This window comes from Sciurus vulgaris, assembly GCF_902686455.1.
Source record: "Sciurus vulgaris genome assembly, chromosome: 6".
In the NCBI taxonomy this organism is placed as follows: Eukaryota; Metazoa; Chordata; class Mammalia; order Rodentia; family Sciuridae; genus Sciurus; species Sciurus vulgaris.
Genome location: NC_136466.1, coordinates 121,273,125 through 121,297,472, shown reverse-complemented (window position 1 = coordinate 121,297,472; position 24,348 = coordinate 121,273,125). Strand labels below are relative to the sequence as shown.

Genomic DNA, 24,348 nt, shown 5'->3' with positions numbered 1-24,348 from the left:
GGCCTGCAGGCTCTGTATATTAAATGTATATGAAACAAATGAATTTCATTTTTAGACTTGAATCTTATCTCCAGTATATCTCCTCATGTATTTGCACATGTTCCAAAATCTGAAACATTTTTGATCCCAAGCATTTCAAATGAGGGTTACTCAATCTTTATAATGCATAAGTGAAAATAGTCCTTAGAATTTCACCATACTAAATGTTTTATGCTTGATTACATATAGTTGCTGTGCCATGTAATTAATCTAGAATGCTAAATAAATTGATGTTCATGGGTATTAGGATCTCATCTAATGAAAACAACATAAAAGGAAATGGGGAATCATCTCATTGTTGGTTAACTGTTAACATTTTGCCATCTTCCCATAGAAAAATGAGTAAGTAGGCATTCTTTTTAAAAGGCCTGCTTCCAAATATGATCTTGCCTTAGGCCTTTCTCATTTTTGGTGCTACCTGTTTTTCTCTTTATGCAGTATAATAAAACTCCCAGTAGAAGGCTATTTACTAGGTGTGGGTGTTTTGGAGTGTAGACCTTAAATGATTATGGCATATCAAAGTAATGTGGTCTCATATTTGTTTTTTTTTTTTTTTTTTGAAGGTTTCATTAAATACACTTTTATTAACAGCTTAATGCCTACATATCAGACATTCTGAGAGATGTTGGTGATACCAAAAAAGAATAAGGCAAAAATAGTTTCTGCTCTCACAAAGGAATAAATGATCTAAACATAATTTGATTAGTATTGATAGAAGTAAGCCATTCTATGGGTACATCATTACCACTTCCCTTCTTAGGTTTAGGCTCTTTAGTCAGACTTGTAAGTTATAGGTCATCTTCTTCATGCTGGGCTTTCTTGAGAACTCATATTTGACCTCAGAATTCTTCTTAATGTATAGTTCTGATAACTTCTGTCAGTCAGATGAAATTAGCATTATTTGTCACCATCAGCCTATTTTATACCCTCTAATATCCTTTTTTAATTTTTTTTTTTTTGTACCAGGGATTGAACTCAGAGGCACTTAACCACTGAGCCACATCCCCAGCCCTTTTTTGTATTTTTATTTAGAGACAGGGTTTCACTGAGTTGCTTAGAGCCTTGCTAAGTTGCTGAGGCTGGCTTTGAACTCATGATCCTCCTGCCTCAGCATTCTAAGCAGTTAGGATTATAGGATTATAGGTGTGCCACTGTGCCAGCTTCTAATATCCATTTGAGTTATAACTTTAACCTCTGCATTGATATCAAAAGGAACAAAGTTTACTCTTGTAAGTTTCTGGCAGACCATTCCCCTGAGCAGGTTTCTTTCTAGGTATTCTGGGTTAGAAATGATTATAGACACAGAGACCAAGGATGTGGAACATAAAAACAGATATAACTACCCTACACACTACTGGTATTTATGTGTAATTTGGGAATAATCACCTTGCATCTTATGACCAAAGGACTATAAGAATCTGGTGTCTCCCAAGCTATTTTAATTACTCTTAAAGACTTTTCCTTCATGTTTTTATTGGTTTTGTTATGTCTTTTAACCACTTTTCACCTGTGTAAAAATTTTTAAAGGAAAGACAGATTCAAGAGAGGACATATATATGGTGAATTTTCCTAAATGCACTCAGAATTTCCCTTTTGATCATAATTCTTAGCCAACAGTTACCTACTTAGCCTCACTCAGCTTTTATTTTCCACACTGCTACTTGATTTGTTTAAAAGTCCAGTTCTTAGTCTTGATAACTGAAGAGATTTAACATTTGTGCCCCTTAAAAGCCAGTTATTTTGCTAAATACATTAATTTTACTTTTTAAAAGAAGCTAGACATTATCTTTCCTATTTTATAGAAGAGAAACAGCCTCACACATATTGATTCCAGTCTTCAGTCAGTATTGTAATCCATTATTTTAGGAAAAGTAGTATTTCCTAAAGGAAGTAACCTGACAAGACTTTATGAAGAATGAAGTTTAAATAGTGGGAGGAAGATGACCAATAGATTGATTGTCTTGCGGGGAAGGAGACATTCTGTTTTTGGCACACAATGAGGTAGAAGTTCTTGAGCTAGAAACAGGGCTGTTAGGTAAAGGGCCTTTAAAACAGGTGGGGAGGTGAAAGATGAAGAAGATAGGAAGGTACAGGGTAATCTCTGGGGTATTTATTAAAGACTTGTAAACAAAGGTAAGGTAAGAATCTTGGAATTAATTTCTAGGACACTTGGAAACTACTGTAGGACTTAATCTCTTAAGAGTGGTAATAGGAGTTAGCTAGTGATTAGTGGTAGATTAGAGGGAAAGTAGTACTGAATATGAGAGCTAGCATGGCGAAGATTGCATCAGTCTGGGAGAGTGAACAAATAATTAGGAACAGCTGAGTGCAGAACACACTGCAAAAGAAATTGATGTTATGTGGTGGCAAAGAACAGATGAGTTGGAAAGGAATGGATTTCACATTGGTAGAGTCTAAGTGTAGGTTGTAAAATCTATTTGGTTCTGTTTAATCAAGCTAATCCTATTCATGAATACAGTGTAGAGGACCATAGAGCCTGTGTACAATGTAATTTCAAGACTATCCAACTCAGGCTCTTTTTGCCTCTAATATCTGGAAAGTAAGTGTGCCTTTAAGGTATAGGGCAGTTCCAGTAAATGTTTACTCGCAGCAAGAATTTACTTGTGTTATAACTGTTTCGCCTTAAGATTGAGAATTTCTGGAATGTAATGGAAAGGAAAAATAGTACTTAAAGAATTTGGCTTCAGCTATTTTAGGGGATGAAGTATTTTGATTCTTGAAGCTGGGGGCTAGATGTGTAACTCAATGGTGGAGTGCCTGCTAGTATGCTGTAGGCATTGTGTTAATCCCCAGCAACCCCACTCCCTCCAAAAGAGTGGCTGCTCTCAACTTTTTCCTGCTCTTATTTTTTACCCGTTTTTTTTCTTTTTCTCCTCCCGAACCTACCTTCCCTTTTGCATTCTCAAGATTCCGAAAGCCAATTATTTCAGTGTTTATAGTCTCATAACTGCTACTTGCAATTTAGGACTTAAAAAGGGATAGACAATGGACTGGGATTGTAGGTCAGTGATAAATCTCTTGCCTTGCATGTATGAGGCACTCAGTTCGATCCTTAGTGTCACATAAAAATAAATAAAGATATATATAAAAAAGTATACTCAAGGGATGAGTAGACAGAGCAAAGAGGATTTTGAGGCAGTGGAATTAATTGGTATGATACTGTAATGACAATGTGTCATTAAACCTTGCCAAAACTCGTAGAAGGTACAACACCAAGAATGAACCCCAATTTAAGCTAAGGTTCATGGGTTATGATGATGTGTCAATGTAGGTTCATCATTTGTAACAGAAGTACCTAGTGTGGGATATTGACAGTAAGGAAGGTTGTGTGTATTTCTATGGAAGGAGATAATATGGGAAATATCTGTATATGCCACTCATTTTTGCTGTGAACTTAAAAAAAATGGAAGGGTGTCTGCAAGAATTTATAATATTTTAAGAGTTAAGATCAACTATGCAATTAAATATTTGTTCTTCATTTTTGACATGTGTAGCCTTTGGACCACATAAGAGATTTAGGGTGTGCCAACAATAATAATTTTTAAATGAGCTGTAATGCAATGAGAAGGATTCAGATGTGCTTGGTAACCTTAGCTCGTTTCTTTATTCAGCCCATGGATTTAATGAGTTTATAGTTCACATGCTCTGATTAATGTCCAAGCAGTGCTGTATGGAAGTATCAACTAAGGCTGAATTTAAATAGGAACTTACCCATTCTAGTTAAACAGTAGGGATTTTCTGCTATAAGATTTGCACATGAAATCTAATTGTTTCATGCCATGAGAAGTGAATTAGGATACAAACATTAAACTTTTTTTTTTAATGGTTCTGGGGATTGAACCCAGTTTTCTGTTTGTTTTGGTAGTAGTGTTAATCCTATAATTTGCCACGGACTACTAAAGAGATGTGGATATAATGATTTATCTGTAATGTTTTTAGGAAAGAAGGACAAATTAGAGGTCCTAATTAGTGAGGGAATTTAACCACAGATAGCTCCTTGATGAAATACTGGTCAAAACTTTTAACTGTTACAGTAAGGATATTGACTTTTCCAAAGCCATACACCAAGTAAATAGCAACTGTGAGTTTGAAACATAGATTGTCTCCAAAGTCCTCTACACTCTAATTCCTTTTACAGTTCTTTTGTATATTATAGCTGTTCCAGGCATTGGAAGTCATATCATTAAGTATGTAATGCTTTCAGTTTCCTCTCTGGGGTATAGTTTGCTTTCAGGTGTTTTAATTAATCCAACTAGTATTTGCTAGATGACTGTTAACATGTCCCTTCATCTGAGGTCTTTGAAGGAAAAAAGGCTTTTCCCTAAAAAGTTTACTATGGCAGATAGAAAAAAATATTAAACAGCTATTGCTCTCAAAAAGTGCTGTGTGGCTTTATAATTTCATTGGAAAATAAATTCTAGTCTTCACTAGACTAAGTTTAGACAGGAAGAAATGCTGTCATGTGAAAGGATGCTTCTTAGTAGGTGAGCAGTGATATTGTAAGGAAAATGTTAGGTTATGGCAACTGGTTAAACATCTGCTGATATAATAAATTGATTTGGGGACCTGTCCAGATTTGTTGATCTTTATTTTTATAAACTTGTTTGAAATGTATTGGCTGTGTCTTTACATTTTTTTTTTCAATTATAGTTGATATTGAGAGTTGACTGTAACATGGCCCTAGATATTTTCTTTACATACTGTTTGAGTTTCAGTTTTATTAAGAGTGATACATTACTTTTAATCTTATATCTCTTTGGGGTTTCTATTAAGAGGCATCACCTAATAAAAAGTTAAGAAGAATTTGTCTTCTTCCTTTTCCTCCAACCTTTTCTTTCTAATCTTTATAGGTGGGTCTTTCTCCATTCCCTAAGTGTTGGTATGCCTCAGGGCTTGGTCCTAACCCTGAAGTACTTGTCACAGTTTTATGCTTCTTTTTGGCTTAGGGTAGCTGCAGATGTGTACTGTTTGTATATCTAATAAATTACTGAATATCTCCATTTCAGTGTCTCTTGAACGCCTTAAATTCATTCTTTCCAAAATGTCTTCAGGTCTACTTAAGCATTTCTAATCACTTTCATCTATCCTATTGTAACTTAGAAACTAGGTGTTTTCCTTGATTGTTGGTACTCTCTCAATCTCATATCCTGTCATGAAGTTCTCTTAATTTAACTTTTCATCTTTGGTTAATTACTGTTTCTGAGTAATCCTGAACAATCTGACTTCTTTCCAGTCTCATTCTCACCACTTATTTGAGGCACACTACTCCAGACATACTGAACTTTCTTAGAACACTCCACTACTTCCAGCTAACCCAGCTAAATGTGGTTTCTTTTTGCCTTCGTTAAACATTTCATCCTTCCTTAGTTTCTCTAGTCTATAATGAGTTTCCTGCTCTACATGATCTTGAGTCTGCTATTTTCTCAAAATATATATGAGATTGTATTATCTGAGATTGTATAATCTGTGTGAATGTGTCTGGTCAGACTCAGCTTCTGCTATATGCACATTGCCGAGCACAGGGCTTCTACGCACTTCATAAGTTAGCTCTTTGCTAAACAGTGATTAAATGAACTAATGGTACTGCATTTTCTCTAATCTATTCATGAAGTTTTTGACATTCTAAAGAATTAATTTGTGTTTTTCATCCTCCAGACATCTAGAGTACGACAAGGTGTGTATCACTACTCTTAATGTACACATTAAGTTTTCTTTTTAAACTTAATTACCTGTGTGAGTAGCAGTATAGTCTTGGGTTTAACAAGAAAGTTCAAAAAGGGCATATATACTTACGGGAAAGTCTTTATTCTGTGTCCTACCCCCCCCCCCCCCCCCCCCCCCTTCTCCTTTTAAGAAGCAGACAGTACTGTAACTTCTCATTTATTAGTAAGAGCTTTTGTTTTCATGTTCAAGTAAATGTATGTTTGCATATGTATATCTGCATGTAGCGTACATAGGTGTAAATATACATCTTTTCATTATAGATGGTGTATATATGTGGCTCTTAATTTTATTTTCATTTAATGATATCTTGGACAACCTTTTTCTTTTTAAATATTTTTTAGTTGTAGATAGACACAATATCTTATTATTTTTTATGTGGTAGTACTGAGGATTGAACCCAGTGCCTCGCATGGTTGAGCCAAGTGCTCTACCACTGAGCTACAGCCCCAGCCCTCGGACAACTTTTGAGCACTTAAATAATAGCCTCATTCTTTCTCATAGGTGCATTTTATTTTAGTACTAACTGTACCAAAATTTAATTAACCAGTCTTATTGCATTTGCCTGATTTGTAGTTTCTGTACAACCAGTACTGCATTGAATGATCTTGCTATTGTCATTTTATACATACATATATGATTATATGTGTAGGATAGCGTTCAAGAGGGAGAATTGCTGGGTTACAGAATTGTGTAGTTTTTTGATGTAGCTTGCCTATTTGCCTTCCAAAGAGTATGAATTTACCTTCCCATCTCTGAAAAACTTGTGTCTTCCTATCCTTGTCCACATAGTGATATGCGTTTTTGAGATTTACTAGCTTGGATTATGGAGTACAGACTATGTCTGTATGTTTTTATAAATTTAACTGGTATATAAGAGATAACACCAGGTTTTGTAAAAAAGTTCGTGAAGCACAACTATATAATGGAAAACATACAAGTTTTAGGTTTTTTTAAAACTCACAGTTTACTGTGATAGCCAATATAGAAAAACAAACATCATACACTGTGCCTGGTTATAAGAAAAAAGTGATTTTTTCAATTAAAATTTTTGAAAAATAAGCAGTATAATTTTTGAACTAATAAACTCAAGCAGCCTGGGTTTGTGGCCCCGCTGTGGAGATCACTCACCTAGCATATGCAAGGCACTGGGTTCAATCTTCAACACCACATAAAAATAAATAAATAAATAAAATAAAGGTATTGGGTCCAACTACAACTAAAATATAAAATACATATAAAAAACTTGAGCAACTTTATGCTGTTTCAAATGTACAATTCAGTGACTTTTTTTTTAGTGTATTCATGCAGTTTTATGACTATTACCACTGTCCAATTTTAGATGTTTTCATCACCCCAGATAAAACTCTGTATTCTCAACTCCAGCCTCAGGCATCACTAATCAACTTTCCTTTCTTGTAAATTTGCCTGATCTGGACATCACATATAAACAAAATAGGACTTGGAGTGTAGCTCAGTGATAAGAGAGCTTGCTTACCATACTGTAGATCCTGAACTCAATACCTAGCACTGCAGAAGACCAGCAGAACCCCCAAGTAAACAAAAAACCAAAACCATACTATGTGTAGCCTTGTTAGCTTCTTTCACCTAGTATAATTCATTCCTAAAATTTATCTGTGTTGTAGCATGTTTCAATGTTTTACTTTTTATGACTGAATAATATTCCATCTCACCCATTCATCAATTTATGGACATTTGAATTGTTTCAAGATTTTTTGGCTATCATGAATTGCAGTCACATACAGATGTTTATGTGGCCATATCTTCTGTTGGGATATATAATTGAAGACCTGCCATAATGTTTTCCAAAGAAGTAGCTATACCAGTGTATATCCGCACTAATAGTCAATACTATTTGAGGGTTCTAGCTTCTCCACATCCCTCACCCCCAAATTTTTTTTTTCGGCATAATAGAGATCGAACCCAGGGTCTCAAATGCTAAACACACATTCTACCACTGATCTACACCCCCAGTTTGTCTCTTAATTAACTGTAGCCATACTACTAAGTATGAAGTGGCATTTCATTGTGGTTTTGATTTTCATTTCCCTATTGACTACAGATGTTTAGCATCTTGGCATGTGTTCATTAACCATTTGTGTGTGTGTGGGGGGGCGTGCATGGGCATGTGTATTTTCTTTAGTCTGTGCTTTTGTTACATCTAGAAACCATATAATCCAAGTCGAGACCTACTTTTATGTCTTTCTATAGTCCCTCTTTGTAAACTATATTACCTAAGCTGTTTACACATCTTCTTCCTTGATCTTAATGTTCATTCTTGATCTTTTAACATAGAAAACCAATTAGTTTTGCATTTGTTAGCAAGTACAAATATTGGTGCAGGGTGAATGAAACCTTGGACTCCACTTAAATCCTGGTCTTGAAGTCATCTGTTTTTATTAACAGAGTTAAAGGTGGGGGAAGGTTGCCTCCTTCCTGTTTTGGGTACAATGTATCAGGTTTTAGAGACCATAATAAGTACACCCCCAAACCAATCATAAGGTGTTTGTGAAATGGAAACTCTAACTGTGGTGAATGAATGTTTTAGTTTTGTATGATTTTTAATGTTATTTTAGAACAAGTCAGTGATGTTTTAATTTACTAAAAAGAAAAAACACCATTTGTGGAAAAGAGGGAAAAATAAATGCATTAGAAATGGGGTTTTAAAAAGAAAAGTCTTAAAAACCCTAAACATTTTGTATATATTGAAGTAAATATGGATGAATGGACATAATATCTGGGATTTGTTTCAAAATAACCCAGTCGGAGTGATGGGAAGAGTGGCAGTAGTCATTTGTTGAAAATTAGTGAAGCTGAATAGGGGTGGTATATCATATGTTGTGCAATTTTTTATTTTTCATAATAGTTTGAGTTTTTAAAAAATAAAAATTGTTTTATAAAAGCTTCTGCAGACCTAATCTTTCTTTTGAGGTTCCGATCTGCCTTTTGGATGTTATCACATGGATTTCCTGCCAGTATTGTAGTTACCAAAAATGGAGTCCATTGCCATTATATCAGTATTTCCATATTTTCTGCATTCCTTATATTTATTAATAAAGACAACATATATCTGATTTCTCTAGGTAGAAACCCCATAGACATCACAACATCCTTCATTCCTTGGAGAAATATTTTGACTCACTCAGGTTTAGTAGATGACTATTCTGTGTGCTGTTTTTTCACCACTGTGAAATAGAGAAACCAGAAAAAAAAGCCTACTACATCTACTGAACTACCAGCATCTATGCCTATATCTCCACATTCCTTATTACTTATTACTATGGATATGCTGTTTCTATTTTAGGCCCATTTCTTCTACTTGTGTGCTGGATCCTGTCCTCATTTACCTGCCCGAAGTCACCATTGTAATTGGTCTGTTTTTTCTGCATAATCAGTTTTTTCCCCCCTCTACTGAATCATTTCTGTCAACATATTGGAAAGTTATTTCTCCTCTTCAAAAACAACAACAAAGCAATACCTCTTGACTCCACTTTCACTTTTAGGCATTACTATTATTTTGTTTGATTTATTAGCAGGATTTGGCAGTTAATTCACATTCTTTTCTTTCATATCCCTTCTTCATTTGGTTTCTAGGACTATCCTCCTGGTTCTTCTTTCTGGCAATTGCTGGATCTCTTTTGCTTGTCTCATGAACTGTCTGACCTCTTTATACATTGAAAACCAGGACTTCTGCCTGCGCTCTTCTTGGTGCTCATATCCACTTTCATTGCCTCAAATACCATCTACATCAGTGTTTTTGCAAACCTGTTTTCATAATTGCTCCACCCAAAAGCTCTTTATGACTTTTTTTTTTCCCACCCTGTTACTTGCTATGGCCCTTTGGTGGGCCATAAACCATTGTAATATCTTAGACTTCTGCCCCTGAAGAACACCCCATTTGGGGCATTATCACCCTGTTAATAATGTGTGATCTGTGTGTTGACAGTTCACAAGCTTAAGATACCTCAGACTTGATATGTGCAGATCAAAACTTATATTGTGATTTTAGCCTTTGTCTGCACACTGAGCTTCTGTGACTCCATTCTCCTTTGTACCTTTGCTCTGACCATACTGAATTTGATAATTCCATATTTTACTCTAGTGATTAAAAAAAAAAAAAAAACTTGGGGCTGGGGAGATAGCTCAGTTGGTAGGGTGCTTGCCTTGCAAGCACAAGGCCCTGGGTTCGATCCCCAGCACCCCCAAAAAAAAAAAAAAAAAAAAAAAAAAAAAAAAATTAACGGAGTGCTCACCAATTGTCCTAATTCAAATTGGCCAGCACTGGGATTAGAAATTACCTTCGCTCAAAAGTTACGGCATCATAGGATTCCATTGCTGGAGGGTAGCAGGAATTGTGATGACAAAGTACTGGAAAAAGTAGTAAATTTACACTGACTAAAATTTCCCATAAGATCCCTATCTATTGTTAGAGTACATTTAAATATAAGAGACTACAGTATCTACTTGTAGCTATGGAAAGTTCATAGAATAGCACAGCTGTACTGGTGTGGAATTCCCTTTTGAGTAAGAATTTAAGCCAGGGAGCAATTAGATAACATTGCATAGTATATCCAGCAGAACTTCTGTGAAAGACAGTTCTGCAAAACATTGGACCATAAGCAAAGACTTGTTTTAGCACCACAACTATAAAACTCTGCTATTCTATCACCCAAGGGAATTGAGTATGAAGAATATCCTTTTAATTGAATTTACATGTATTGAGATTTATTTAATAAACTTTAGTTAATAAATTTCATGAAGTGGGTTTTTAGTGCTGTGATTTTAGGTTTTCATTATTTCAACTAGAATCATAAACCATAGCACAATGGCTTTAGAATTTGTTTTTATTTCTCTTTACAAGTGATTTTGGACAATTTTTTGATCCTCTCCTGTCTGAACTCCAAATGTACAAAATAGTATTGTGAAACCATAATGATTTTATATTTTTAAATGGTAACATAACCCCTTTGTGATGTTTTTCTTATTGCCTTATGCCAGTTCAGAATGGAACTTTTCAAAAGAGCTGCAGTGTGGGCTAAATGATAATTCTATCCAAATTGTTAAGAGTGTAGCATGGTTCAGCAATCAAAAACCCAAACAAATCTGAAATTTTCCTCTCACCCCAGAGGAACTGAGAAGTATTAAATTTTTAAAAAAAATTTTTTCTTTTATTGTTGATGAACCTTTATTTTTATTTATTTATATGTGGCGTTGAGAATCAAACCCAGTGCCTCACACATGCGAGGCAAGTGCTCTATCTCTGAGCCACAACTCCAGCCCGAGAAGTATTAAATTTTTATATCCCTTTACAAAACACTGGACTGATGTTCAAATCTGAAAATTCAGTGTGTATGTAGTATGAGTAAAGTTTGTTCCATTTTTAAAGTTGTATTTTCTTCATAAAAATCTAAGCTGCATCATTCCCCTTTCTTCCTCCTAGTTACAAAATTTCATCTTTTGTGTTTAAATCCTAAGAAAGGAAATGCTAGGGCTTTTTAATATAGTTATAAACAATAATATCATAAGTGTGAGAAACCAAAACAGAAAAGTCTCTATGTTTGACGAAGTCCCACTCCCTAGGGGTTTACTAAACAGCAACAGCACTGTTCCCAGTGTCAGCTGAAGCATTTATGGTCTCCTCTAATAGCTCCTTGTTCCACCAAAACTGTTGAAGAAGGTGTAATGCTTACATAGTCCTCATTAAGGATTCTTTTCATCACTTCATAGATTAGGTAGCAAAACCTGAATTTCAGTTTGAGAGTTTGGTTCTGCTAGATTTGCTACCCATTTCTGCTGTTTAACATCTCTGACAAATCATCAAAGTCCTTCATTTTCCTCTTTTACTGATAAGTAGCATCTAGGAAAAGATCAATATTTGCTGTTAGAATATAAATAAATTATAAATGACTTTAAGGTATTTGGCAAAGCCAAGATAAAACATATGAATGTTTCTGTAGTTAGCAGTGTCTTCCTTTTTTTTTTTTTTTTTTTTTTTTTTTTTTTGTGATTCTGGGGATTGAACCCAGGGCCTTGTGTTTGCGAGGCAAGAATTCTACCAACTGAGCTATCTCCCCAGCCCTCCATTTTTAAAATAATGCTTTTTGTAGCACGTTTACTATATTTAGTTCTTCTGTTTTAAAACACTATTTGACAATGAGTGTTCCCCCATTTTACAGTTATATTAGATCATTTATTGTAAAATTTGAGGTAGGTTATTCTCATGTTTCTTTAGAATCATTTTAATAACTTGAAAGGAATTATATCTGCTTTAAAAGACAATCTTGAAACAGACCTCCTCATATCAAAAAAGCCTTATTAACATAACATTTTGCTATGACACTTCTTGGAAAGAAGCACTTAAATTTTTGATTTTGCAGTCTACACTGCTCTTGGTTCTTAAAACTAAATATACAATTAATTGAAGTTAATATTTTATGTAATAATTAAGAAAAATGAGAAACCTATTAAGATAGTTTCTAATCAGTTATGTGATATAAAGTGGCAAAAGTTTTGAGGTCAGTGTGTTCTAAGATAGTTTATCAGGATTCTGTTCTGGTAGGGACTGACTTGAAAGAAAGTACTTCTTTCAGATATCTGTTTTCCAAATACTTTGAGTAGGCATGTGTATTTTATTCACCCTCTGGCACCAGGTCTGAAAGTGTGAATTATAAAATTTTACTGTGAATTTTTATAAAATAATAAAATTTACTTCTTTGATCTGAGAATATATATTTATGGATGTTTTCCTTCTTATTCCCTGCTTGAGAGAAAGATAATAGACTTTAGTTTATTTTTTAAAAGTCCATACCAAAATCCTTTCAATTTATGGAGTAGTATTGTGATTGAAAACTGAGAAGGGATTATTAAAGACTTTAATCAAGAATAGATACATGAGATAACCTAATTTAAATTTATTGGCATATACGCTAGATTTTTGTGTTCATTTTCATTATTTGACTGTATATACACAAGTCACCAGTGACTGTTTTTTTTCCAGAGTATGTGTAAATTTTTTATGTTGTATTTAAGAATGATAAATCTTTGGTTTTTGTCATATTTTAAAAGCTGTCATACTTTAAGCAAAACCATTAGATTTTAACAATGTTATAGGGCTTATGAATCATGATAAACAACTTTGGAATTCAGGTTTTACTTTTAGTAATCATTTAGTTTTGTTAGGCATTACATATAGGTTTTGAAATTTTTTATGAAGATTTTAATATTTTTAAAGTGAGAACAAAGAAAATTTTTAGAAATATCTTAAGAGAAAGGTAAAAATGTTCACTTTTGGGGAAGATTTGTCTTATGTATACTCATGTAAACCTACCCCAACTTTCTGATTAGGCTAATAAGAAAAAAAGAAAACAAAACATTGAGTTTGTGATTCTAGGTATGTAAGAAACAGCTGCAGTCTAAAAGCATCTTGGATCTGAAAATAATTGATTTTTTTCATATTTGTTGTAATGTTCTAATAGTAATCTTTTAATAAAATGTGTACATTTGTTAGGTATTGCGTATTCTGGTTTTTAAATACTTGCACTGAATTTTATTAGTATTCTTGGCTGGTTTATTTTGGCTCTTGTCTCCTACATTTGCAACCAAATTACACTTTATATGCTAGACAAGGTTTATGCCAGCCTAATTGGTTGCTGGCATTTCTTAGCCTCACAGCTGCTGTGAATTCAGCTGTGAACTAGGAAACATATAATAGGATCCTGTTTTCAGAGACCAAAAGGCAATTGTCAATGTGTAATACTTGTTTATGACAGCTCAATACATATATTAATTCTTATGGGAAATTAAATGGCAGTGATATCAATTTAAGTAACTATCTTAACTTTAAAGATTAGAAAGTCTTGAAATATGGAATCCATGTATTTTACTTTTGTTAACTGGGACAGAGGTGGCTTGAATTTGAGTATATTTTCTTCTGATCAGTTATAGTAGTTTTTTTGTTTGTTGTGCAGAGATTGAACTCAGGGCACTGGACCACTGAGCCATATCCCTAGCCCTGTTTTGTATTTTATGTAGAGACAGGATCTCACTGAGTTGCTTAGCACCTTGTTTTTGCTGAGACTGGCTTTGAACTCACGATCCTTTTGTCTCAGCCTCCCTTGCCATGCCTCTGGGATTACAGGAGTTGCCCAACTATAGCAGTTTTCTTATTTTAAAAAATTATTTGTCTTAATATTTGCTACCATGTTTAAAAGCTGAGATCTGAATTTTTCCTTCAATTTCACCATAACAAGAAGCTGAGACTTAAATCATATATAAAGATATTTTCAAAAATAAATGAAATTTAAAATGACTTTGAAAAAGGTCTGTGATTTAAAAAAAAAAAATTTATTATATATTCTTTGATTTAGCAGATGATGTTTTTATAAATTACCTGTACATTTAACTCAGGGGTGAAGTTTACTTTTTGCATTAGGTTGAACTGTATGAAATGACATTTTTGTTTTTTTAAAACAGTCAAGTGTTTGAACTTAGACCTGGAGATTTTTTTTTTCTTCTGAGAATTATAGTGATTTAATATATTTGAAAATCTTACTGGTTCTCAGCAGAAACCTGTTAGTTCCTGTTTTTAAACAATACACAGGCATGTCCCATTGAGGTCAATAAGCTGTTTCTAAAAATTAGGTAAGTAAAGATGCTGATTGGGCTCCTATTTGTGTTCATTTTAAATGGGGAAAAAATAGGAGTGCATTAGTCATGAACCCAAACTGATACTGTCATTCATGTACATATAAGTAAATTGCTGTTATGTTTGCTCAACTAGCAAAAAATAAGATCAAATTAGATGTATACGCAATTAAAATCTTTTTTTTCCATTATAATTGCCTTTTTCCCATTCTATTGTTTCTTGCAACTTTTTTTTTTAAATAATATTTTGGGATTCATTCAGCACTAGGCAAAACAAGGGGCTCAATAGGCATGAGAGACTGAACATTTAGGAGAAACACACCAGGTCAAAAAATAGTTTTCCGTGCATATGATTAAAACTTTGTCTTAGTCTGTTGTCTACTGGTATATCAGAATAACTAAGTCTGGATAACTTATACAGAAAAGAGGTTTATTTTTCTTATATTTCTATTTTTGGAGGCTAAAAGGCCAACATTGGACAACTTCTGGTAAGGTCCTCATGCTGCTTCAATATGCATGGTAGAAAATCAAGGGCACGTAGATGCAAGAAGGCTAAGGAAACTGAACTATTGCTTCATAATTACCACTCTAGTGGTAACTCCTGGGAGAGTGAGAACTTCCTCCCAAAAGCTGGCATTAATCTATTCCATGAGGGTCCCACCTCCATGACCTGACCCTCCCACTAGGCCCCTACCTCCGAATGCTCTGCTTTGAGGAATTAAGCCTCAACATGAGTTTCAGTGGCTAAAACCATATTCCCTCATAGCATTCAATCCTGGCCTCTCAAAACAATGGTCCTTCTCACATATAAAATACAGTCATTCAATTTCAGTGGTCTCAAAATCACTTCTTCTAGCCCTGTACATGTAAAATCAAGACAAGTTACCTATGACCAAAACAGAATGATGAAACAGTTATAGAGTAAAAATTCTCATTCCAGAGGGAGATTTATAGAGAAGAAGAAAAGGAGTAACCTGCCTCCAGCAAGTTTAAAACCAGCAGGGTTGACATTAAAGATTGAAGCTTCAAAATAATCTTTTACTCCATATACTTCTTCCTGGACATACTGGGGTGAGGGTTGGACCTCAAGGCCTCAGAAGTCCCTGTCTTCCTGAATTTGCTGGGCTCAACTCACATGACTGCTCTCTCAGATTGGAGTTGTGTGCTGGTACCTGCAGCTTTCCCAGGTGTTGCATTCTGCTGGTTGCTCTACTGACCTGGGGTCCTGGCAGCCGTCCCACTCCAACAACTTTAGGAGACTCTTCGGTACCTCTTTCCTTGTGGCATGACTCTAGCTGGGTTCTCAGGCAGTTTGATACATCCCTTGAAATCTAGGTGGAGGCTGCCATTATAGTGCTTGCATTCTGTATATCTGTAGAATTAGCACCATATATAGATACCTTCAAGGCTCATGGCCTGTGTCCTCCAGAGTAGTGGCCCAAGTTGCACTGAGGGACATTGAGCCACAGCTGGGATGCTGGGAGTACTTAGTCAAATCGTCTGAGAAGCAAGCCTTGGCATATTTGTGCAATGAAATATGCTATTGCAGTGCAAAAGAGCTTACCATACATACTACATATACAATGTGAGTCTCAGAAAATAGTGTTGAGCAAAAGAAGTAAGTCTTAAAAGACTGTTAATCCATTTAGATACTGTTTAGACATAGTTTTAAGTGTTTAGATTTTTGTGTGTGTTATAAGTGGTAAAACATTAAAATTTAAAAAAAAGTAATGCCAGATTATGATTTAATCTCAAATGTCAGGGGAAAAAGAAGAGAGGGAGATTCAGTTAGGGAGAAGGAAACATGAGGTTTTCCTTTGGGCACCATGGCATGCACCTATAGTCCCAGTTACTCAGGAGACTGAGGCAGGAGGAGTGCTTTGAGTCCAAGGGTTCCAGGCCAGCCTGGGCAAGATAGCAAGACCCCATCTCAAAAGACCAGGCAGGGCAGGAACAACAAAACTATTGTTTCTTAACCTGAGTGGTGTTGGAAGCACAGATGTTTGCTCTACTGTATTTTTTATTGTGGGAGCATATGATAAAATTCATAATAAAATAGAGAGGGAAGATACAGGAATTTTCTCAAATGGATCAGAGAAAGGTACAGTATTGGGAAGTCCACATAGGAAGATTGTCCTAGGTCCTAGGGAAAGATGTTTCCAATCCTGATTTGTTTCTGAGCTTATAGTTCTATATCCCTAGTAAGTCTCACTAACACTGGAATGTTACTACTATTAACAGTTGAGACTTCGGATATCTCATAATACCTATGGTCCTATCATTTTCCCAGTCATCCTGCCTCCATACTTTCCTGTTTCGCTTACATATTGTTACTACATTGTGATATTTTCCTGTAAAATACCTTAAAATCTTCTTTATTATTTAATATTTTTGCTAACAGGTTCTAGCTTTTGACTTTAAAAAATAAATTATACATTTTTATTACAATTAAAAAGATACTTGTAGTTTGGGGTTGTAGCCCAGTGGTAGAGGCTTGCCTAGTAGGTGTGAGGCACTGGGTGCAATCCTCAGCACCACATATAAATAAATAAAATAAAGGTGTTATGTCCATCTACAACTAAAAATATTTTTTTTAAAAAAGATACCTGTGTATCTCAACTGAAAACCATCTATAAAACAATTTAAAACCTTTAGTTGTATTGAGAAAAGTTGGGGGTTTTTAAAAATATTTTTAGTTGCAGATGGACACAATACCTTTATTTACTTATGTGGTTCTGGGGATCGAACCCAGTGCCTCACATATGCTAGGCATTGAACTACAACCCCAGCCCAGTTGAGTTATTTTTAAACAACATTTTTTTTAGAGACATTTGGTGAAAATTAAAGTCCCATGTTATACGAGTAGTTCTGATATTTATAGTTATCTGATCACCTGTCAAAAAGCAACACCTAAGACTCCATTTGGTTCCAGCCATTTTATTCATTTCTTATTAGTGGAATTTTGTATTTATTTGTTCTTATTGGATAAGTAAATTGGATGAGGCAACATGTTCTTTCTTCTGTCCTGCATAGTCTGCAGAGTTGAGTCATAACTGGTAAATCAAATTCTTTTTGACTTTGTTAACTTTCTGGGTGTCTGCTTTGACAGTTGAAGTGATAGATGTTCTCATATCAAGGAAACAGTGAATGCTGGGTGCTTCTCCTTGATTTTCTTTATCCTCTTGTTTTCAATCATGCTATGTTGTCTTTGGAGGTTAAAGTATCTGAAATTATGACATATAGTCTTAATACATATTATGCTCTAATAATCTGCTTTTTTACCCTGTAGTTATTAATACACCAAATTATTCCTTCTTTTGAAGGTTGGAATACTGTAGTAGATGCTCAACAGTAGGAAAGATATTATTAGTCTTGCTTTTCAGAATGTGCACATTTTACTCCATTCTCAGTATTGTGATAATTCTCTTGCTAATTGCACACAGGCCCATCTGCATACTTTTTTCTTCAAAAACCTCCACTATAACCTCTCCATTCCTGCTTTAGAGTAGTCTGGTATTCAAACACATCTTCCTTGGACTCAGGAACTTCCTTTCTGTGATGAAACCGTATTAATGTCTTCTATTAAATCCTTTTCATTTTTCCTGATACTTTTGTTGCAGTAATATTGTTCCTGCTAATGATGTTACCTACTGAGTCTCAGCCCCACTATTCATACAGTGGAGATGGTGATGCAGGGCTTGATAGAGCAATGGTAGCTCCTCCTAGATTGTGATAGTGATGAGGTTTTCCTCTGCATGGCTTCTTAGGGCTCTCTGGGTCCACTTTTAATTTTTACTATCAGTTAAACTCATTTTCTTTCCGACTCATATCTTTTTGCAACTGTGTAGATGCACTGCATGGACGTATCTCAAAGTTCTAAAGAACTTTTCCTTTAGTTCTGGAGAGAATAAGTAACTGCTAGCATGCACTTGTTAGTAGCTTCAGGATCCTTATCTTTTGGATTGAAGTCTTGGAAGTCTCTCGCCAGCAACAGAGCTTGGTATGGGTAATTTGGCATGTTGATTTAAGTCCTGTACAGGACTCATAGTGGGCAGTCTTTGCTGCAAGGCTCCCAAGACTTTGATGGATCTACATCTAGGTCTGAGGATTTTTCTACTCAGTCTTGCTGCTTCTTACCTTTGCTTTCATAGGTTTCAGATCTGCATCATGGTCTGAAAGTTTTCTGTGCCTAATCTTTTTTCTTCTTCCTCTTGTGCTCTTGTCTCAGTTCTCAGGGGCTATAACTGACACATAACCACTTTTGGTTATTTACCTAATTTCTTCTCTCCAAATCAAATTGTAATAAGAATTATTTGATTTCTTTTTAAGTGTCTTCCTTTTGATTCCTCCCAATAATTTTGTGGTTTATCATCTCCCTCTATCTCTAATACTTTCTTCTTGTAATGTCCATTTACCTCAGTATGTGGCACCATTTACTCTCTTGCTTTTCACTTTTAAGTCTTTCACCCAAGATGGGTCCCCCTGCCCCAGAATTACTCTAAGGAGATGAATGGGGTCACAACTTATGAGGTATTAGGTTATGTAGGGCTTTTGTATAGATCATGAAAAAGCCATTGATGGGCTGGGGAGATAGCTCAGTCAGTAGAGTGCTTGCCTTGTAAGCACAAGGCTCTGGGTTTGATCCCCAGCACCGCAAAAAAAAAAAAAAAAAAAAAAAAAAAAGCCATTGATTTTTTTACTCTGAGTTGGGGAACTATTAGAAGGTTCTGAGCAAAGGAATAATATAATATGAATTAGTTTTTAACCAAGAATGTTTTGTTTGATGTGTGGAGAACAGATTGAAGGACAGAATATTTGGAAACAGGTTGGGAGAAATTATAGTACTACAAGAAAAAGATAGGGAATTTAACTTTCCTTACTAAGTTAAACATTTCCAAATCACCTTCATTTACATTCCAACAATAAGACCCATTCCTCTATATCTTAAGTGCTAAGCATTATTAATCTTAAAGTTAAATTCTAATTCATTTGTTTTATATAATACTAGGCAGATGTTTGAATTAATAGGTCTGTTTATACATATATAATCATGAAGAGATAACCACTCAATTGTACTTGAAAAGTAGCATCAGTGTATTAATTGTGGTTACATCCTTAATATTTGAATTATTACAAGATTATTTATTCTGCATATTTTTATATAAACATATAGAAAAAGGTAGTGATTGACAGAAATGTCATACATACTACTTAATCATGTTTTTACAATGCCAACATTATCTTTTAAGATATCATATTCCTTAATATAATACAATGATGTCTTATTTGTTTTTAGATATTTAAAGAGATACAAATTATTTTAAGGTAAATTCTAGAGACCCCAAGGATTTATTTTTCTGTACTTATTAATAGGTAAGATGCTCAAACTGTTAAGTTGGGGAAAACAAATTGAGTGCATTTATAATATCCTGTTTCTATATATGGAAAGACTGTAGGAAAAGTAAGGAGGATAGATTTAGAGAGGCAACGTGTAGAAGAGGACATTTTAGATTAGTATTTCCCAGCCTTTTTTGACTCAAATTCCCTTTCTCTATTTAAAAATTTCATCACAGTGAAATTGCATATACAGTGTTGCACAGTGTACGATGTGTTTTTTAAGTGAAAATATTTTTTAATAGTATTAAAAATTGACTTTTGCATTTCTGTGTCCTAGTTATTTTTGACACGTAGTAAGGAAACTTTCTCATGATTAAAGCTGTTTAACAGTATGAAATCCTAGGCCTTCAGTGTCACTACATAACTCTTTAGCAGATATACTGAAAATAAAGTGTTTGTTCTCATTCAGTATCCCTAGTTCTGCATTTAGCAAGTAACAGATGATTTTATGACCTTGTGGACAAAACCCTTCCCTAATCCTGAGAGTCTGTGGAACTCCCTTGTAAGAAAGACAGAATAGTGTGTGTAAAATTGCACATTATAATATGACAACATTTAGGAATACCATTATTCGTTGCTTTAAAAGTGTACATTTTTTTCCTGCTTAGGCCGAATACACCAAGCAATGGTAACATCTTTAAACGAAGATAATGAAAGTGTAACTGTTGAATGGATAGAAAATGGAGATACGAAAGGGAAAGAGGTATGATCACTGGGTTAAATTTTATTTCTAGTCCTGCTATCAAGATTCTTAATGTAGCTGGGTATGGTAGCACATACCTATAATCCCAGCAACTCCAGAAGCTGAGGCAGGAGGATCACAAGGACTGGGGGTGTAACTCAGTGGTAAACCGCCCCTGGGTTAATGTCCAATACCACCAAAAAAATTAAAAAAAATCCTGAATGTAAAATAAAACAAAAATATATTATTTTTATATAGCACATGTATTCTTTGTCATTTCATAAAAACTGTCAAATGATTAAATTTTTTCACTCAAAGAAAACTAGGTTTTTCTTACATATCTTATATGATTGCACATGTCCTGTTAATTATTAGATAAAAATTTATTATTGTAACCCAGCTCACAAAATTTCAAAGTTGCTGTAAGTTAATTATGTTGTTTTGTTGGTCACTATGCTAGTAGCAGTTCACATAATCAATAGTATATATGCAGAGACTCTGGAGGCTGAAGCAGGAGAACCACGTTAGAGGCCAGCCTCAGCAACTTAGCCAAGACCCTAAGCAACTTAGACCCTGTCTCAAAAATAATAAGGGCTGGGGCTGTGGTGAGTACATGGTCATGTGGGTGATGGTGTTAAAAACTTACACATAACCTAAGTGGCCATCAGTACATATTAAATAAATTATGAAAATATAATTGAATATTTAAATAAAATGTTTTTTTTGAGATACTTAAAACATGAATTATTCTAAACAATCTAGTTTGCAAAGCAATGCTACTCATGTTGAAATAATTTGTTTACTGTGTATAAATCATTTGAAAAAGAAAAGGTTAATTGTCAAAATACCTTCTTATAACGTGTGTGTTTTTTAAACAGATTGATCTGGAAAGCATCTTTTCACTTAACCCCGACCTTGTACCTGATGAAGAAATTGAACCCAGTCCAGAAATACCTCCACCTTCAACATCTTCAGCCAAAGTAAACAAAATCGTAAAGGTTAGTGATGAAAATTTATAACAGGGAGTATATGTATATGTGTGTGTGTCTTCAGGTCTGCAGTTGGTAGACTGTGAATATGTTTTAAAAAAGTTCCTTCCATCGTCCACATCCATGGAAAACATAGACTTTCATGGATTGGATTTGTCTAATTCACAGTTCTGATAATCATTAGATAAGTGCAAAGAAATTCCTTGCCTAATTAGGATTTTTTCTGAGACTAATAGCTTCAAAGAACATAGAAGTCAAAACCTTTTGTGTTTGTTGAATGAATAAACACATATGACTTTGACAAAAATAACTTTATTATGAGTAATGAATACCTACCCTAATAGTCTTATGAAGTTGATTCTGCTACTTATATTAAAGGAAGATAACCCCATTCACAGTAGTTTAAAAAAAAATACTTGGGAATCAATCTAACAAAAGAGGTGAAAGACTTCTACAGTAAAAACTACAGAACACTAAAGAAAGAAATTAAAGAAAATTTAGAAGATGTAAAGATCTCCCATGTTCTTGGATAGGCAGAATTAATATTGTCAAAATGGCCATACTACCAAAAGTGCTGTACAAATTCAATGCAATTCCAAATAAAATCCCAATGATGTACCGCATAGAAATACAGAAAGCAATCATGAAATTGATTTGGAAGAATAAGAGATCCAGAATAGCAAAAGCAATCCTTAGCAGGAAGAGCATAGAAGGAGGTATCACAATGCCAGACCTTTAGCTATACTACAGAGCAATAATAACAAAAATGGTATGGCACTGGCACCAAAGTAGACAGGTAGACCAATGGTACAGAATAGAGGACACAGAGACAAACATATATAAATACTAGACAAAGGTGCGAAAAACATACAATGGAGAAAAGATAGCCTGTTCAACAAATGGTGCTGGGAAAACTGGAAGTCCATATGCAGCAAAATGAAATTAAACCCCTATCTCTCACAGTGCACAAAACTCAACTCAAAATGGTTCAAGGATCTAGGAATTAGACCAGAGACCCTGCACCAAATAGAAGAAAAAGTAGATTCAAATCTTGTCGACTTAGGATCAAACTTCCTTAACATGATTCCCAAAGCACAAGAAATAAAAGCAGGAATCAATAAATGGGATAGATTCAAACTAAAAAACTTTTTCTTAGCAAAAGAAACAGTCAACAATGCAAAGAGAGAGCCTACAGAGTGGGAGAAAATCTTTGCCACACACACTTCATATAGAGCACTGATCTCCAGAATTTATAAAGAACTCAAAAAACTTTACACCAATAATACAAATAGCCCAGTCAATAAATGGCCTAAGGAAATGATCAGATACTTCACAGAAGAGCTACAAGCAATCAACAGATATATGAAAAAATGTTCAACATCTCTAGTAATAAGAGAAATGCAAATCAAAAGTACCCTCTCACCCCAATCAGAATGACTATTATCAAGGTTTCAAGCAACAATAGGTATTGGCAAGGATGTGAGGAAAAAGGTATACTCATACATTGGGGATGGGTTGCAAATTGGTACAGACTCTCTGGAAAGCAGTGTGGAGATTCCTTAGAAAACTTGGAATGGAACCACCATTTGACTCAGCTATCCCAGTCCTTGGCCTATACCCAAGGGACTTAAACTCAGCATACTATAGTGACACATCTACATCAGTGTTCATAGTAGCTCAGCTAGATTGTAGAACCAAACTTAGTGCCCTTTAATAGATGAATGGATAAAGAAACTGTGGTGTATATACACAATGGAATATTATTCAGCCATAAAGAAGAATAAAATGACATTTGCAGGTAAATGGATGGAGTTGGAGAATATCATGCTAAGTGAAATAAACCAATCCCAAAAAACCAAAGGCCAATTGATTTCTCTGATAAGTGGATGATCATACATAACGGGGGAGTGTGTAAAGGAAGAATGGAAGAAGGTGGATTATGTAGAAGGAAATGAGGGATTGGGAGGGGCAGGGGGAAGGAAAGATAATAGAATGAGACAAACATCATTACCCTTTGTACATGTATGATTACACAAACGGTGTGACTCTACTTCATATACAACCAGAGAAATGAAAGTTTTACTCCATTTGTATACAATGAATCAAAAATAATAAAGATGAGAAATGATAGGAGCATAACTTAAACTTCTTGTGTATTATCTGTGAAGATAAACTTTAAAACCATGATGTATCCTTCCTAGCAGTTTATCTTCCTAGCAGTTTATAAAAGCTAAAAGCACATTACTTTATCTATATTGTGCAGGTACTAGACTGGACAGAATACAAAGATAAATGTGACATGGCTTTCAGCCTATAGGAACTCAATATTTTAGAGAGGACATACATAAACATCCAAGTATAGTATGGTAGAGACAATAATAGCAACAAAGCATTCTGCTTTGTAAACTTTGCATATGAAACATAAGTCATAGCTTAAGCTTATTGAAAGTCACTGTATAGAGGTCATTAGTTTCCACTTCTAAATGAACTGTTTTTCATATTCAACTTAAATCTTGGAGGGATCTTTCTTGGTATATCATTAGCAACCTTTGTTTACCATTAGCGTCATCTGGAAAATTTTTAAAGATAGTTTCTGGGCCCTACTCTCAGAGATTCAGTTTTATTTAAAGGAGGTCCTAACTAGCATTGCTGTCCTTCAAATAGTATCCATCTCATCTGAATATGCAGCCAGGATTGAGTACAGTTGTATTATTTGATACTTTTTGAAATTAAAGGAAGTCTTCAATAAATAATAGAATCAAAAGTTTTTTTCCCTTAATCTATGTAGTATTGAAGTTATCAAAACTTGTAAGTAAACCTTTTAAGGGTAATCAA

The 24,348-nt window shown here is 34.6% G+C and overlaps 1 protein-coding gene across 4 annotated transcripts in view; it reads left to right on the top strand.

Annotated features, from left to right (window-relative positions):
* Positions 1 to 24,348, top strand: part of KIF2A (kinesin family member 2A) — a 56,822-nt gene that overhangs the window by 5,263 nt on the left and 27,211 nt on the right. For all 4 annotated transcript variants that reach the window (XM_079144435.1, XM_079144436.1, XM_079144433.1 and 1 more), the window contains exons 2-3: positions 20,451 to 20,545; positions 21,403 to 21,522. In XM_079144435.1, coding sequence (XP_079000561.1) covers positions 20,451 to 20,545; positions 21,403 to 21,522 — 215 coding nt within the window. The remainder of the gene's footprint in view (positions 1 to 20,450; positions 20,546 to 21,402; positions 21,523 to 24,348) is intronic.